A 15,168-nucleotide genomic window follows, 5' to 3' on the forward strand; every position below is an offset into this window, starting at 1 on the left:
TTTGTGATAGAATCTTCTTCTGAAAAAGAATAAACTTTCTCTCAATAAATGTTAAAAAAAATTCTATATATATGGTTTTTTGAATGTTTTGTTTTCTCTTTGTACATGTATTCAAAAAATTGAAACAATGAAATCCAAATCCAACGTTTTCTTTTTAACAAAACATGGTTTTACAACCTTGTCACAAGAAGATCTTTAAAAATTAATCCTGGTTTCAACAAACCCAATCGAAATAACTGATTTAATAAAAGCAATGTTTTATCTATCTCTCCCAAGAAATATTACCCTTGGCCAGTGTATCGACCTCTTTTTATTTCTCAGTTTATGTTGTATTAGCCATATAGCTTTGTTATATTATTCCTAGGTGTTGAATGATTCACTGAAAGATATCTCCTCAAATTCTAACACACATCTTCAACTGCAAGATGCCAACAGCAAGGTTAATAGTATTGTTTTGAAACTCTTAGAGAATAAGAAATTTTTTAAAGAACCCTTGAAGTTTAACAAAAGTTATTTGTTGAGAAATAAAAAAGATTTTTGATTGAAATCATAATGCTCAAATAAATTTATTTAGATCGATGAACTACACGAATTTGTGTGTGAACTGAAGCTTACCAAAGAAACAGATAGTAACAGAATCATAGAACTGACCCATGAGGTTTGTCTCGTACTGAATATTAGAAAATATATTTAATTAAATGTGTCAGTACTGAATCGCAGACTGCTGGGATTCCAATTGTCAGAAAACAGATCCTCCGTAATTTAGTTTTACAAAGTATACCAAAAATTATTAAGACTATCCTCTTATTCCACATGTTTCAGTATCTTACACACTTTTCTCGTAGGTTACAAACCTAAACAACATGATAGATTCATTGAATGAAGAATTGGACATTTCCACAAAAGAATGTGCTAAGCATTCGTCAACAGTAAGACAACTATCTGACCAACTTCAAATGGAAAAGAAAAAAGTATGTCACACTTATTTTTTCTCTCAATATATATTCTAATGATCAAATCAATGTTTTAAAGCGTTATTTTTTTCTGTAGGTGTCTGGTCTTGAACTGAAACTTGATTCTAGGCTCAACGAAGCTGAGATTAGCCTGAAGAAAGATGTAATTTTTGATTTTATTTCTGTTTTTATAGACAAAAATGACATAGATTTTTTTACTGTGGTTTGACTTTTTTGATTGGAGTTAATGTGTTAAAATAAAATAATAAAAAATCCAAAACAAATATTTACTTTAATATAGATTGAGAGAAAAGATCGAGAAATTAGGCTACTTCAAGGGAATCTTCAGCGTCTTGAAACTCAACGTGACGATGTTGAAGCTAAGGTAAATTGAAATACAATAACTTCTATATGCATCAACATGTTTATAAATGTTTTTTGACAAATTTTGCTTTTTTATTAAGGTAACACTCCGTGATAAGGCAATAGAACGCTTGCAACATCAACAAAAGGAATACATGGATGAGGTATTTTTTTCTTCTTCATCCAGATGCACACTATTTTACATTACAGGGCTCCTACGCCTCCAAATCCAAACCAATTTTCATCATTTAAAACCATTCTAATTTTTCTGATTTTTTGTGAAAAATACTTAAAAATCTCAAATCAACTGTTATATTGTTTTTTGTTTTGTGGATGTAAGTTCTGCATCAGCTAATGTGAAAATAAACTTTAATCCAACCATTTTGTTTTTCTTGTTCTTGTGATTTTAAGTTTCACTTTCCCTAATTTGAACTCTCCTAAAATCTAAATATTTGTGTGTTTTTCCTGCAAATCGAGATAAACCTCATTAAAACAGCTAAAATCCTCTTATTAAAATAATCCAAAACCCTAAGAAGAGTCGTTAAATCCATAATTTATTATGACTTATTAATTTACTTTAACATAGGTTACACGAAGGGATAGCGCATTACATAGCCTTGAGTTGAAATTACTACAAGTTGAAGATGAGAAAAGAAGGGGAATCGATGAGGTAGGTAGTAATAAACAAAGCTAATTATGTTAGTGTAATTTTATAAAAATCCTCCAGTAAAGAACCAAGTCAGTGTCATGAAAAATACAGTTTATATGACACTGTAGGTGTTTTTCTCCTTTGTGAATTGCAGTGAATAATTTAATAGTTAGTACATGACCTACAAAATTTAAAAGAAAATTAGCCAGCCACCTTCAGCAATTATCTTTATGGTCAGCAAATATTCTACTTTATTAAAGTTGAACCGTTTTCTGGCAAAATCTGTTTGTATCTGCCCTGGTGCAAAGCTCAGCCGAACATAGAAAATTTAAATATTGTACTAAAAAGAGAATTTAAAGACTAAATTGTCAAAAAAATTTGTCATCACTTGGGGCATATTTCACTGTATCACTAAAAGCATACTCTTTTTCTGGTTTCATCTTCTTGCCTTTGTTTTGAATGCGGTTTTTGTCATACCTCATTTCTTTCAGACTGAACGCATCAGCAAGAACTACAGTTTAGCAAGCAAAGATCTAAAAACAGTTAAAGAACAACATAGCCAAGCTATGACTCAGGTGTGTGTTATGTTTCCTTGATGTTGTAATGTTAAGTAGTATGGCATTGTTGAATGTGTTTAGCAGTTCTGTCTGCCATTGTTTTATACTCATTTTTTACAAACCTTTTCTTATTTTTTTACATAGCTAAACAATCATATTTCTATTGTAGTATTATCTAATAGTCTTTTTATATACCTATAAGGTGTGATAAAAATAATTACTTATACACTTTTTAGCCAACTCGTGGAAGAGCATTATTAGTGCGGACAGTTTCTATAAGTAGTTTTGATTATTTTCATCCCAGCAACAAGAACTTCTGTCACCACTTTGCTGCCATCTCTAATGATGACAATAATAATTTCCAGCTGATGTTGTCACATTTTCACAATCGACAGAAGAATTTTGTTACTGTTGAGGATAGTTTAATATAAATAATGTAAATTACGGTGGCACGATTCAATGTTAACAATATTAAAAAGAACATGACACCATCTTTTTATTTAATTCCACCTTAAAAAAATGCATAAGCAAAATGTTTCAACTGTTAGTTGCTGCAAACACAAGAGACTGTCCAAAAGTTTGTTATTAAATTTCTGAGTTCCGATGATGTAACCTTGTTTTACACGGTTCTTTTATAACATTCAGTAAACAAAGCAGTTTTGCTTTTGCAAGTAAATGCATGAAGATTGTTACAATACCATTGTTTAGGTTGGTAAACTGGAAGCTAAAATAAAAGCATATGAAATCTCCAACGAGAGTGAAAGTAGTATTCTTACTGGAGAGGTATGTTTGCTTTTGTTTGTGTAAAATTTATTTTCTTTTATGCTTCAGAATAAGAAATAAATAGTCAGTTTTAAAACATTCGTAAAGTTTTTAATTTTCACAGTAACATTAAAAAGATGCGGTAACTCATTTTTTGATCCTCATTTTAATGTTTTTGTTAATTAAGGTTGCCAAACGAGAGGAGCTTATTCGTCAATTAAAACAGAAGAATTTAATGTTGGAAGAAAAGCAAAAAGATGCTGATGAGAGAGTATGTTTGCTTCTATATACTATATGTACAGGGGTGTATTACTATCTAGGTAAAAGTAAGCTTTATAGAAGTCTGTCCATCTGTCAGGAATTTTGACAATATGGCAAAATGTCAGGAAAAACTTTATATGAACTGTTAGGATTTTTAAACCTTCCACTAAGTCCCCGTAATGCATATGCTTTGTGGTATTTGTTTTATCCTTTGTTTTTCTTCATGCCTATTGCATTTTTTCTTCTTTCTTGAACAGTCAGCTACTTCATCAACTGTAACTATAGGAAAAAGTAGTTTTGTTATTTTTTGACCTAAAGCTAATTTTGAACTCACTGATTGGATATACTTATGCTGGCTGTTTTCTTAGTTCTTATTTCAATTCTGTTTGTTTAAAGGTTGAGAATAACATGAAGCTAATGGAAGAAAATGAGACTCAGCAGAAAGATTTGAAAGAAAAGGTTAGCATCCTTGTGTTCGCAATCTTTCTCATGATTGAGGACAGGGACATGTCACAGGGATCTTAAATATGTTCTTTAGCATTAATTTAAAGTGACCAGATGATTTTATAAAAACGGCATTTTATTCTGAAAGAATTATACATTGTTTATTTTTTGAATAAAACTGTTAGTATGAGAAACTCTAATGATTTGATTGGATTATGGCTCAGTTTGACACATGTTTGAGTTAGCCTTAACTTAAAATTACAATACAATGGCTTCGCTAATTTTAAAATTGATGTATAGACACCAATCTGCCCTATTTACGTGATTGTGTAATGTTAAAATGATAATTTTAATCATTAAATGAGACGAAAAAGGTCTTCTTTGTAAGCATTGCACACAAACTTTTAATAAAACTAGCTATTAATGTTCATGGAAAAATCCACTTAAAAGAAACAAATTAAAAAAGAAAGAAATTTGGATGATGCCAGAAATGACTTCTCCATGTATAAAACAATTTTTTTCAGAAATTTGTTAACCTGTTGCCTCTATTGTGTAGAGTTTGAAGCTCTGAACAGGAAAATGTATTTAATCTTATGCTTTTGACAAAAAAATTTTAATGGTGGATTAACCAAGCTTTAGCCAATTAGTCTTATCTTTGCTCCAGGTGCCCCCTAGTTACCCAAGCAGAAGATGGGGTTAGTTAATTGACCTCAAACGTATAAGTGCACTTCAACGGCTTCACAAATTTTTAAGATAATACGCAATGATATTCCTTCTTTAAAAATGCAATTCGATAGCTTTACTAATCTTAAATATACTTTCCTTTGACGTCAATGTTGTTTTAACGTCAAAATTCATTACATTACAGAACAATTTTATAAATGATTTGTTAATAAAAATTGGGGAAAATAAAATCTACTTTGCAAAAGTCACATACAGACGCTAAGAAGAACCTAACATTATAGATTATTATTAAAGTGGCTCTATAAAAACGTAAACAAAATAAAAAATAGATTTTAAAACCAACACAAAATTGACTAAAACTTGGTCAATAAAATTGAAAATCTAGCTACCACAACCATTCATTGTTTATGTAAATTTCAAGAAGTAAATTTAGTGTGAGTGTAGAATACACCTGACTAAGTGTGAGCTTAATTTTGATTTTATTTCATTGTCACATTTTATCAAAATTAAAGTTTACGGTGTAGTACTAGTCGTCTCTCACAGTACAACTAGAATTAACATAATGTCAATTTTATTTATTTCTGCCTTTTTTATCTCAACATAATGTATGATAACTCTATGGTAATCTATGGTATTTATTCTAATAATTTAGCTCCATGGCAAAGAAAAAATGATAATAGATCTCGAAGCTGTGATAGCAGAACTAAGAAACAAGGATGAAGTACACAAAAACAAGGTGATATTTTTTTTGTAAATATATAGTCCATAATATTTTTTGTTGTTGTAGCTGTGTGTTTTAAGTGTAGATTGAATTTTAGATTGAGGAATATGAAGATGAAGCAAGAGAAATAATATTAAAATTAAATGCTGCAGAAAGAGCACAGGAACAAGAAGCTCATAAGGTATTTTCTTTGTCAATGGACTGGCCTGCCAGTTTTTTCGACATGTATGTGTAAATTAACTGTAAGTATATAGTCTTTCATGACCGTGTTTGCGAAAAAGAGACTAACATTTACATTTAACGATACGGTTGCCTCTACTACTTACAATTTAAGTTTAAACAGTGAAACTATCACCTGTGGCCATGCACCTGACAAAATATAGCAAGTTGCTTGCTTATTTATAGCTTCTGCTAACAGAAGAACAACTTCAAGAATTAGCTTTGGAAATGGAGAAGTTACACTCTGACCATCAAAAATTGCTCCAACAAATTTCATCAAAAGATTCGATGGTTGAACAATTGACCAATGACGTGCTGCATTATAAACAAAAACTACAAGAAAAAGATAATCAAGTAATTCTTTTGTTTTATACTATGCTGTTTTGCATTTCTGCTAACCAAGGCTGCACCCTATGTTACTGGTAGTGGCTAGTCTGAGGCTTGTTTGTATTTTAAATTTGTAGTTGTTCATTTATTTCTATACCAAGGATGATTATATATAGGCAACAAAATTGTGTCGTTTGGGGGGGATGGGCAGTTGTTTATCCAAATTTTACAGGGAAAAATTAATGATTTTTGTTGCCTTCATTTCGTTCTTAGGGTAACAATAGAGCGAGATTACAAATGGGGTAACAATAACCTTATTGATGTTGTCATGTAAATTGTCTGAATTACTATTGAGAACAAACATAGCAGCATGAAATTTTTGCACAAGTAAAATCAAATTGAATTATTTTTTTATTCTTAGAAATGCTGTTACAAGTAAATCATAAAATTAGGTTTATAAAATGTTAGCACTAAGGTTATGAAAAATGATTTATGATATTTAAAAGTTGGAGTAACAACAGGGTAACAAAACAATCGTTATCCTTAAATATTGTGGCCTCATATGTCAAAAGAATTGATAAATTTATTAATAATTTCAGTAATACAAGTAAATGTCACTTTAACTAGACTACCTAAACTTGTAACGTATCTTTTATTTGTTTGACACATGTACAACTCTTTGTTTTTCTCAGAATCAAAAGCAGCAAGAAGCTCTCAAGAATGTCGAACAAGAGGGTTTGCAACTTCGTAAAGAATTAGAAGAACTGCAGAGAGAGAATAGTGATGATGTAAGTCATGTGTCATGGAATGAAATTGAATTTGTAGCAACTGTTTTTGGGGCTGTGTTGATCAAAGCAGAACTTGCTGAAAAATCAGCAGTCATTTTCTCAGGGTATATAAGGCAAAATTAAACTGAGGTAATTTTTGAGTACCTGTGACCTTTCCAGGATTATTACAATACAATTATTATAATAGGTCGTTTGTGAGCAAAAGAACCCAAAAAGGTAAAAGCTTTTTGAGTTAGGGCTTGGCCACCTTCCTCTGTTGTGATAACATTGAATGAAAAGCACTCTTTCTTTTTGTGTCATATAACAGGGCTATTTATCTTAGCTTTCAAGCAAAGATAGGAAAATTGCAATGTTAGAAGACCAAGTGGAAATTTCACACCAAAGATATGCTGACGTGAATGATGAAGTAAGCACATATTTTTGTTATCAAATAAAGTTTCTATGTTCTTGTTTTATGTTTTGAGGATAAACTTCACTATGAAAATACTTATAAAACACTGCTGTTTTAAGCAACCTTGAAATGGCTTCTCCTTGTAACGTTGTCACATGTTTACTCTCGGTCTTCAATAGTAGGTGGTGGACAATGGCTACTATTACTAGTAAGAGGGGACTGTGATTTTTAATAATGGGGAAATGGGGGATTTAGAACATCTAAGTGGATAGGTGTTGAATACGAATGTTCTAACTAGGGGCGAGGGAGAAATATTGGAGACTCAAAAGTACATTGTTTTAACAACCCGTTGTTATTTTCGCTTTTGTTTAATGAAATAGCTGACTGCGACTGAACTCCAGTGTGAATCCATCAATAAAAAGTATCGTGAAATTGCATCAAATGCAGAACATCTACAGATCCAAGTAAGATCACATGAATATTATTTTGTATTTGCTTCATTTTGAAGCGCCCTTGTAAATGCCATGAAGTTAATTAAGCATATATATTGTAGCAAGTACCCTTATTTTATTAACAGCCTCCACCCACCTGCAAGTTCTTGCTTAATGGTGTCATTTTGTGGCATTTATATAGGTAGACAGTGAAACTTTCTTGCGAATGTTACTTTGAGACCCCATCCCTCAATCTGTACTCGTTTCTATATAAATATAAGTAGTAATAACCTGTTAGTAAATATTTAAAATTTATAGCTTGTTTTTTTTATTATTATTATTATCATGAAGTTGTATGAAGCATAATGAAGCAATTAATCAAAATATATTTATACACTACTAGCTTCAAGAATCGAAAGAAGAAATCCAAGAGCTGGAGATGAATTTAGCAGTTACATCTGAGAAGCATCAAACGTCTATCAAAGAGGTTGAGTAACTTGTGGTTTTTATTTTTTGCATTGTTCGGCTATGGTTTGAAAGAACTTCAGGGTTTTCTTATACACCTAAATAATGGAAACTTTGAAAAAGTAAGAAAAAATGCTGCTACGTAATCTATTAAAGATGTTATAGAAGTATTTTTCAAACAATTATTTTAAGTGCTAATAGACCCAAAAAGTGTCTGGAAAGTCAAAGAATGTCAGGGAAAATTTTTTTCTTTAGATAGTCAGGGCATGAACTTTTACTGCTAAATGTTTTTTTATAGTTTTAGCGTCTCGTTATTAATTAGTGGTAAATTAATATTCTGATGGGGATGAAGTGATAATTTGGTCACATTTAGCTACAACAAGGTTTAATTTCAGTGTCTGTGGACTCAAACTCGGGTTTCATGAAGCCAGGGAAAATAGTATCTTTTACGTTCAAGGAAAATAATATTTTTTTATACTAAACGCCCATGACAGTCAGGAAATTTTTATTTGAATAACTGGGTGTAATAACACAGATCATGGCACAGTATAATGACTTATTAGGAATTTCTTGTCATTGTTTTAGGTTTTTAGTTGTTGTTTTTTACTATAAATTTATTATTAAACGCCAATAAAAAGCATTCAGTACCAAATTTTAAAACATTCAAAATAATTTCTCCTACTATGTCCTAGTTGCTTGATATTCTAGTTATGTAAAAAATATATTCAGTTTGTAACACACTATCTAATCAAGTGGGACAGAGAAACATTGTTACTTTAACATGGAATGATAGAAGTATTTTGATTTTCAGTCATTTTTTTTATTTATTTAGAACGCATTAAAAGACAAAAATATCCTTAACTTGCAGTCTGAACTGGATGCCACACAACAGGAGTTTGAGCATGCCGTTGAAGAACTTGCCCAAAAAAGTGAAGAGTTAGACAACTTGCATGAAAACATGCGACACTTAACCAAGAGGTGTCATCTTTTAGAATGTGAACGAGATGATTCAGCAAAAAAAGTAATTGTAAAAACTCTTTTGATTTCTTTCTTACTAAATTAATAATGGTATTTACAACAATGCTTTTCATAGTGAAAAATCAGGCAAAATCTTATGTCACAGATTTTTGTTTTGCATGGAAGAAATAAAATTAGGTATGCGTTGGTTCGATTCTGATTTAGACAGAGGAAAATGTTGACTTGATTAACCATATGCAAATGAAAAATGCTGAGTTGATGAAAGAGGTAAGTTAGTTTTTTTACAGATTACAAAGGGTTTTTAAAGTCTTCATTTAGGAAAATTTAATGATTAGTATGATATCTTTTATATTAATACGGAGTGTATGTGACGTGGATTTCGTAACTATTGTTGGTGTTGTACGTGATTCTATACATTATTTTTATCAGCGTTTCAATCTGTACGCATTACAGGCAACAGATAAAGTACATTTCGCCAATTTATTTTTGTATGCACTGCTGACGTTAGCAAAATCTGCAAAACAACTTAATCTTCTGCCTGAGTGGATTCTTCAACGGGCTAGTTACACAATAATAACATGCTTCTTCAAAATTTTTTAATTTTAATTTTACAAAACTATATCATAAGATATATAGAACTGCCAAATGAGTACAGCCAAAATTTATTCTTTACTTGAGACATTAACTTGAATATTTCCTTTAATATTTTCAATATGGGTTGAAAACAAAAATACCATCATCTTCTCAAAAGAGGCTAAAAATTCTCATCAAAACTCCTTAAATCTCCGTAAATTTGACTCCATAAAAAGAATGGCAACCCTGAATAAATATTTTTAAAAAATAGTTGGAATCAATACAAATTTCTGTCTACAAGTTAATCAAGTTGGATCTAAACAGTAAAATATCAACTGCACTGCGTGTGCTACTTCCTGGGTCTGTGATAGTTAAAAACAAATTTAAAAGTCGGTGTTATTTGCACGTACAATAGTTTAACGGTCGGTTTCCATTTACCTCAGTAATTGTTGTACAACTGTTGTAGAGATAGAGGAAATCTGTACAACTTGTGTAACATCTCATGCGTTGCTTTTTTATACATGTGTTTCCAAATAAATTGTAACGTCGACTGTTGTAGAACTGTTGCTCAATGCTTTTTATGTTGATAGACGCCGAACTTTAGGGGTATTTTATTGCCAAGACATTATTTCAAATAAAATATTCTCATTTTCTGGAAGTTTTTTTACAGGAAGCAAGACCTACGTCGATAGTTAATGCTGGAAATATTTTTAAATTTTGCTTGCGTGATAATTTTTAACCTACTGTGTTATTAAATGTATTTAATATATTAAAAAATTGATTTACTGTACAAAATACAAAATAATATATTAAAATTTTTGATATGTTTTTAATTAGATAAATCATCGACTTTATTAAGCATGATCTAAATTAAAATTTTGCAGATGTGTCAATAAATTGTTTACGTTGAATTTTGATTGCAAATGACTTGTACATGTAAACATAACTTAGAAATTGATTACGAACATGCACTGCTGTGTCAACTCAGTACCCGAAATAACATTGCAAGTTCTTGTTTTATTTATTACCATGGACCAAAAGCAATAACATGATTATGTGTAACGTTAATTACAGTTACATATATGAGTTTTTTTAGTATGCTACTGCAAGTCAAATATTTGCTTGTTCATGTATAAATATGATGTGGTAGCTTTCGATGTCAGTTCAAACCTGGCTTGTTGTTGGTTAAGAATTGATAAAGGTGAGTTATCTCTAACTGTTGCTGCCATGATGTCTTTAGCAGTTAAGTATTATATTGTGCTAAATCTTATTCACCAGCTCCCTTTGAAAGTTGTGCTAAGAAAATGAAAAAAGTCTGTGTAAAAGTCTCAGTGTTGATAATTTTGACTTTGTTTTCAGAAAATGAAGTTTTACGCTGTGTTGGTTTTGTGTTTGGTTGGTTCAACTGCATGCAGAGAAAATGATCCAAAAGAAAGAAAGAAGCGTATTATTGACGCTGCTCTAGCTCCCATCATTGGAGGTGCAATAGTTGCTGGAGCATCACTCACAGGTACCACTGTGGCTGGATTAAAATCACCTTCATATACTGTTTCAGTGTCTGGTTCAATTGAAAACTACAGCAAATGGTCCATCCATTTACGCCAATGTCAAATGGCTTCAGGCTACATGAATGTCCCAATGCGAACCATTATCCCTGGATATCGAGAGGGGTGGGCTAGCCACAAAACTGGAAATACTGCCACGGGAACCTATGTGCGATGTACTTTCCAAGCTAATAATGACCTGATTCATATAATGTACTCTGCTCCATACTCGTTTGACTTCCATTCCAACTGGCTTGGTGTGGCCATATGTCCAAAGAACAACGGAGAGTGCAAAAGCATGACGGCAGATAAAATGTATTATCGGAAGTCTAGCTTTGTTAGCTTGAAGGAATATTACCGCAGCATCAGCCATTTACGACAGTGCAGAGGGGACTTCTGCTTCACTGGCATTATGGGAACAAGTCACAAACCTGAAATTGACATCAGAATTTACCCTCGAAGCTACGACAACCTCTCATCAGCTGTGCAGGATTCATCCGCTAAAGACAGGTGGTCGAAAGGAGATTATGATGGCTTCATCAATGGTATTAAAGATTAATCATGATATTTTGTAAGATAATGTTTTTCTACATGAAAATACATGTTCGGATTAATCAATTCAAGCTGTTTGTTGTTGTTTTTGTTGTTTTTAAATTTTTAAACGTAAATTATCTTAGGTTCCAGGTCATTCCAGCAAACTGAGAAGTCTGGAATATTTGAAGTAATTGTGCTATCAACCATTAGAATCTATTTTATAGGTTCTTTTGCAAGCACTAGTATGTTACAATGTTGTCATTATGAGATATTTGATAATTTTTTTCACCAGCATAAATTTTGTTAGTTATTATAAAAAATATTAACCTCGATGACCTTAAAAAACAGAAAATCTTCTATTTTAAGGTAGTGTGGGAACACCCTGAGTACAGTGGTTAGCTTACATGCGAATACGGAGAAAGGAAGAAGTAGAATACCTGTTGGTGTATACATATTGTGCTGTATACATTATGTGGTGTGTACATCATGTGGTGTATACATCATGTGCTCTATGCATCATGTGGTTTATACATCATGTGGTGTATACATCATGTGGTGTATACATTATGTGGTGTATACATCATGTGGTTTATACATCATGTGGTTTATACATCATGTGGTGTATGCATCATGTGGTGTATGCATCATGTGGTGTATACATCATGTGGTGTATGCATCATGTAGTGTATGCATCATGTAGTAGCTGCATCGCTACTTTGTGCTAGGGACTAACTTTTTTATAATATGTTAGCTGATGCAAGAACAACACAGTGATACCCATTTGCAATACAAAACCTCTATAATAAACAAAGCGATACAAAAATAGCACAGTCACTTAATTCCCGGGAAACTCCGAGGACTAAGTCTACAAACATGAACAAGATATAATGAAACAACACAGCTAATTTTGAATTTAGCTGACACAAGATCACGTTGGTTGTTTCCATATGAGAATCGCGTATTCTGAAGTTGTAAAAGTTCACTTGTCAATGTTCACAAGGGACTTAGTACTTCGGAATGTTATTTGGTTAAATCCATATTCTTGAAAAATGCTAATTGTTGCTGATATCACTGTGACTATTTTTCCCAAATTTCACGACCTTGAATTATTTCGTTGTGAGGGGATGCAAAAGAATGCTACTAGCGAATTTCACACACTCTCCACCTGGCCCGAGTGTGCACAAATGTACCTTTTTGTCTTTGTTTGAGAAATGACGGAGAACTGTCTTTGTTTCTTATTTTGTCTATGAATCCCTTGTCCTTGTGTTCCTGTAAATATGCAATTTAAAAAAATTGCAAAAGAAAAAAAAAATAACTGCCTACTGAGCCTTTTAAACTGATCTTGTAACCTTGAATTTGTAGGAATATTTAGAAATGTCCACTTTGAAATATGAATATTTCCAAAAAAAAAAATTTGCATCAATGCCTGGTAACAATTTTTTAATATTTTTTGTTTCTTTTGGTTTAAATAAGAACTTGACTTCGTCTATAGACTTCAAAACCATGAAATACAACGATAGTCACGAACAACCTAATGAAAATAGAAAAAAAGGTTTTTAAAGGTTAGCAACTTTTTAGAAATTTCTTGAATCTCCTGAATTACGTGAAGTTTCTTTTTAGTTCTTTATTTCCCTTGAAATTTAAAATGTCTGAATCAATTTCCCTACAGGATCAAATGTAACAATATGCCAAAAGGTTATATTAGTTTAGGATCTATAAATTTTATAAACCTCGTAATATAATATGTATTTGAACCTTCATGTTTTATTTAAAATCTGTAAGAACAATTAAAAAATTGCCTAAAAATTTTCTTATATCTCGGATTTAACATACCATAATGTCTCGTAGCCACCCTTATACCACCTTGATTAAGTGCTCGTCTCCTTTTAATGTTTTTTTTCAACAAACGCATTCTCTAATACACGAAGCCCTGCGATTAATGCGTCCATTAAAATGGCGTTTATTCGCAACACACAATATTTGAATTTTACCATAATACCCATTCCCAATAATTGAAAAATATAGGTTAATGCTGGACAAGCTTTTAATACAATTAGCAATGGCGATGTTGATAATGATATGTATTCCATTGACAAGATAGAATAAAAAGAAACTAGTCGTTTGTTGAACACCACCTCGTATAGATGCCCCTTAACATCCATCCCCGTGTAGTTGCTGTAGTTCCAAATCATGAGATTAAAAAAACTGCTTAACACCAGTATCGGATAGGGGGCTTAAAAAAATGATTTTAATAATATTAACACCATCTTATTGCTTCTACGTGTTTCTGCAATGTTTGACTTGTGCAACATGTGCAAATATTTGGGTGTTTATATCAGTTTTTTGTGTTCAAATATCATGCTTGTTGAATTTAGTGATATTTGAACTGACGTTAAATCAATTTTAAAGTGTTTACAACCTAAACCTCCAGCAGATATAAAGAAAACCATAATGGCTGTGGTATCTCTAAAGTAATATCAAACTATCTTAAATATGTGAACCTTTTATCTTTTCTACTCAGTGTGGGTGTAATGTTCACATAGGAGTCATGTCTTTTCATTTCTTTATAACTTGAAGTGTGTGTCTTCACATACCTGACAATTTTGTGTCGTTTTTTTTTGCAAGAATACCTTAATGCCATGTGTGTTAAGAACATACTTGGTTTAAAACTTCACCACAAACAAAAGTAAAGTGTTTTTAACTGATTCCATAACAATATGATTTTCTTGCGATTATATACAGTTTCAAATTTTAAGATGAGCTATGGTACGATAAGGTGATTTTTTTTTAATATTGAAGAAAACCACAGTGAACAAATATTCGCTGCTAAATTATTGAAAAGGATTAAGAAATAAAAATTGATGCTGGATTTAGAGCTTAAAAACTTGTGTAACAAGTGCTTCTGTTGTCAAGATATTTATTTTTAAATGTTTTCAGAATTAATTATGCTGCATAAATTATGATGTCATAGTAAATGAGTAAGGCCTATACTAACTTGCAAAATTGCAAACTGATGTATAGGTGCCAATAGAATACAGAACATATCAAAATTTATTATTCTTTAAATATGAAAGATAATTTATGCAGCCTAAATAACATATCAAAATTTATTATTCTTTAAATATGAAAGATAATTTATGCAGCCTAAATAACATATCAAAATTTATTATTCTTTAAATATGAAAGATAATTTATGCAGCCTAAATAACATATCAAAATTTATTATTCTTTAAATATGAAAGATAATTTATGCAGCCTAAATAACATATCAAAATTTATTATTCTTTAAATATGAAAGATAATTTATGCAGCCTAAATAAGCATAAGTTTGAAAATATTTACATGTGAATCTTGAGGACGAAAAGAAGTAAAAAGTAGTTAAAATATCTCGCTCAACAAATTCTTCAGCTCTATAATATAAATCCAATATTATTGTATACTTCAGGGTTACTTTAAATCCACATTGAAACAAATTATCAGAATTTGATTTTTGTGTGTGTGTGTGTGCTGCATCAATATTAACA

The 15,168-nt window shown here is 31.3% G+C and overlaps 2 protein-coding genes across 2 annotated transcripts in view; both read left to right on the forward strand.

The window, feature by feature from the left end:
- LOC130613925 (227 kDa spindle- and centromere-associated protein-like) overlaps positions 1 to 15,168 on the forward strand; it is a 42,767-nt gene that overhangs the window by 11,773 nt on the left and 15,826 nt on the right. Inside the window, exons 9-28 of the mRNA XM_057435287.1 lie at positions 365 to 439; positions 575 to 658; positions 846 to 971; positions 1,051 to 1,116; positions 1,255 to 1,338; positions 1,418 to 1,480; positions 1,903 to 1,986; positions 2,457 to 2,540; positions 3,231 to 3,305; positions 3,472 to 3,555; positions 3,942 to 4,004; positions 5,326 to 5,409; positions 5,492 to 5,575; positions 5,800 to 5,967; positions 6,633 to 6,728; positions 7,051 to 7,134; positions 7,500 to 7,583; positions 7,954 to 8,037; positions 8,848 to 9,036; positions 9,198 to 9,260. Of these exons, the coding sequence (XP_057291270.1) occupies positions 365 to 439; positions 575 to 658; positions 846 to 971; positions 1,051 to 1,116; positions 1,255 to 1,338; positions 1,418 to 1,480; positions 1,903 to 1,986; positions 2,457 to 2,540; positions 3,231 to 3,305; positions 3,472 to 3,555; positions 3,942 to 4,004; positions 5,326 to 5,409; positions 5,492 to 5,575; positions 5,800 to 5,967; positions 6,633 to 6,728; positions 7,051 to 7,134; positions 7,500 to 7,583; positions 7,954 to 8,037; positions 8,848 to 9,036; positions 9,198 to 9,260 (1,824 nt within the window). The remainder of the gene's footprint in view (positions 1 to 364; positions 440 to 574; positions 659 to 845; positions 972 to 1,050; positions 1,117 to 1,254; positions 1,339 to 1,417; positions 1,481 to 1,902; positions 1,987 to 2,456; positions 2,541 to 3,230; positions 3,306 to 3,471; positions 3,556 to 3,941; positions 4,005 to 5,325; positions 5,410 to 5,491; positions 5,576 to 5,799; positions 5,968 to 6,632; positions 6,729 to 7,050; positions 7,135 to 7,499; positions 7,584 to 7,953; positions 8,038 to 8,847; positions 9,037 to 9,197; positions 9,261 to 15,168) is intronic.
- Positions 10,636 to 11,733, forward strand: LOC130613931 (tereporin-Ca1-like). Its single transcript, XM_057435298.1, has 2 exons — positions 10,636 to 10,767; positions 10,926 to 11,733. Exon 2 carries the CDS (start codon positions 10,929 to 10,931, stop codon positions 11,667 to 11,669), a length of 741 nt encoding a protein of 246 aa, XP_057291281.1. The 5' UTR covers positions 10,636 to 10,767; positions 10,926 to 10,928; the 3' UTR covers positions 11,670 to 11,733.

The sequence above is a fragment of the Hydractinia symbiolongicarpus genome, chromosome 11 (assembly GCF_029227915.1).
Source record: "Hydractinia symbiolongicarpus strain clone_291-10 chromosome 11, HSymV2.1, whole genome shotgun sequence".
Classification (NCBI taxonomy): Eukaryota; Metazoa; Cnidaria; class Hydrozoa; order Anthoathecata; family Hydractiniidae; genus Hydractinia; species Hydractinia symbiolongicarpus.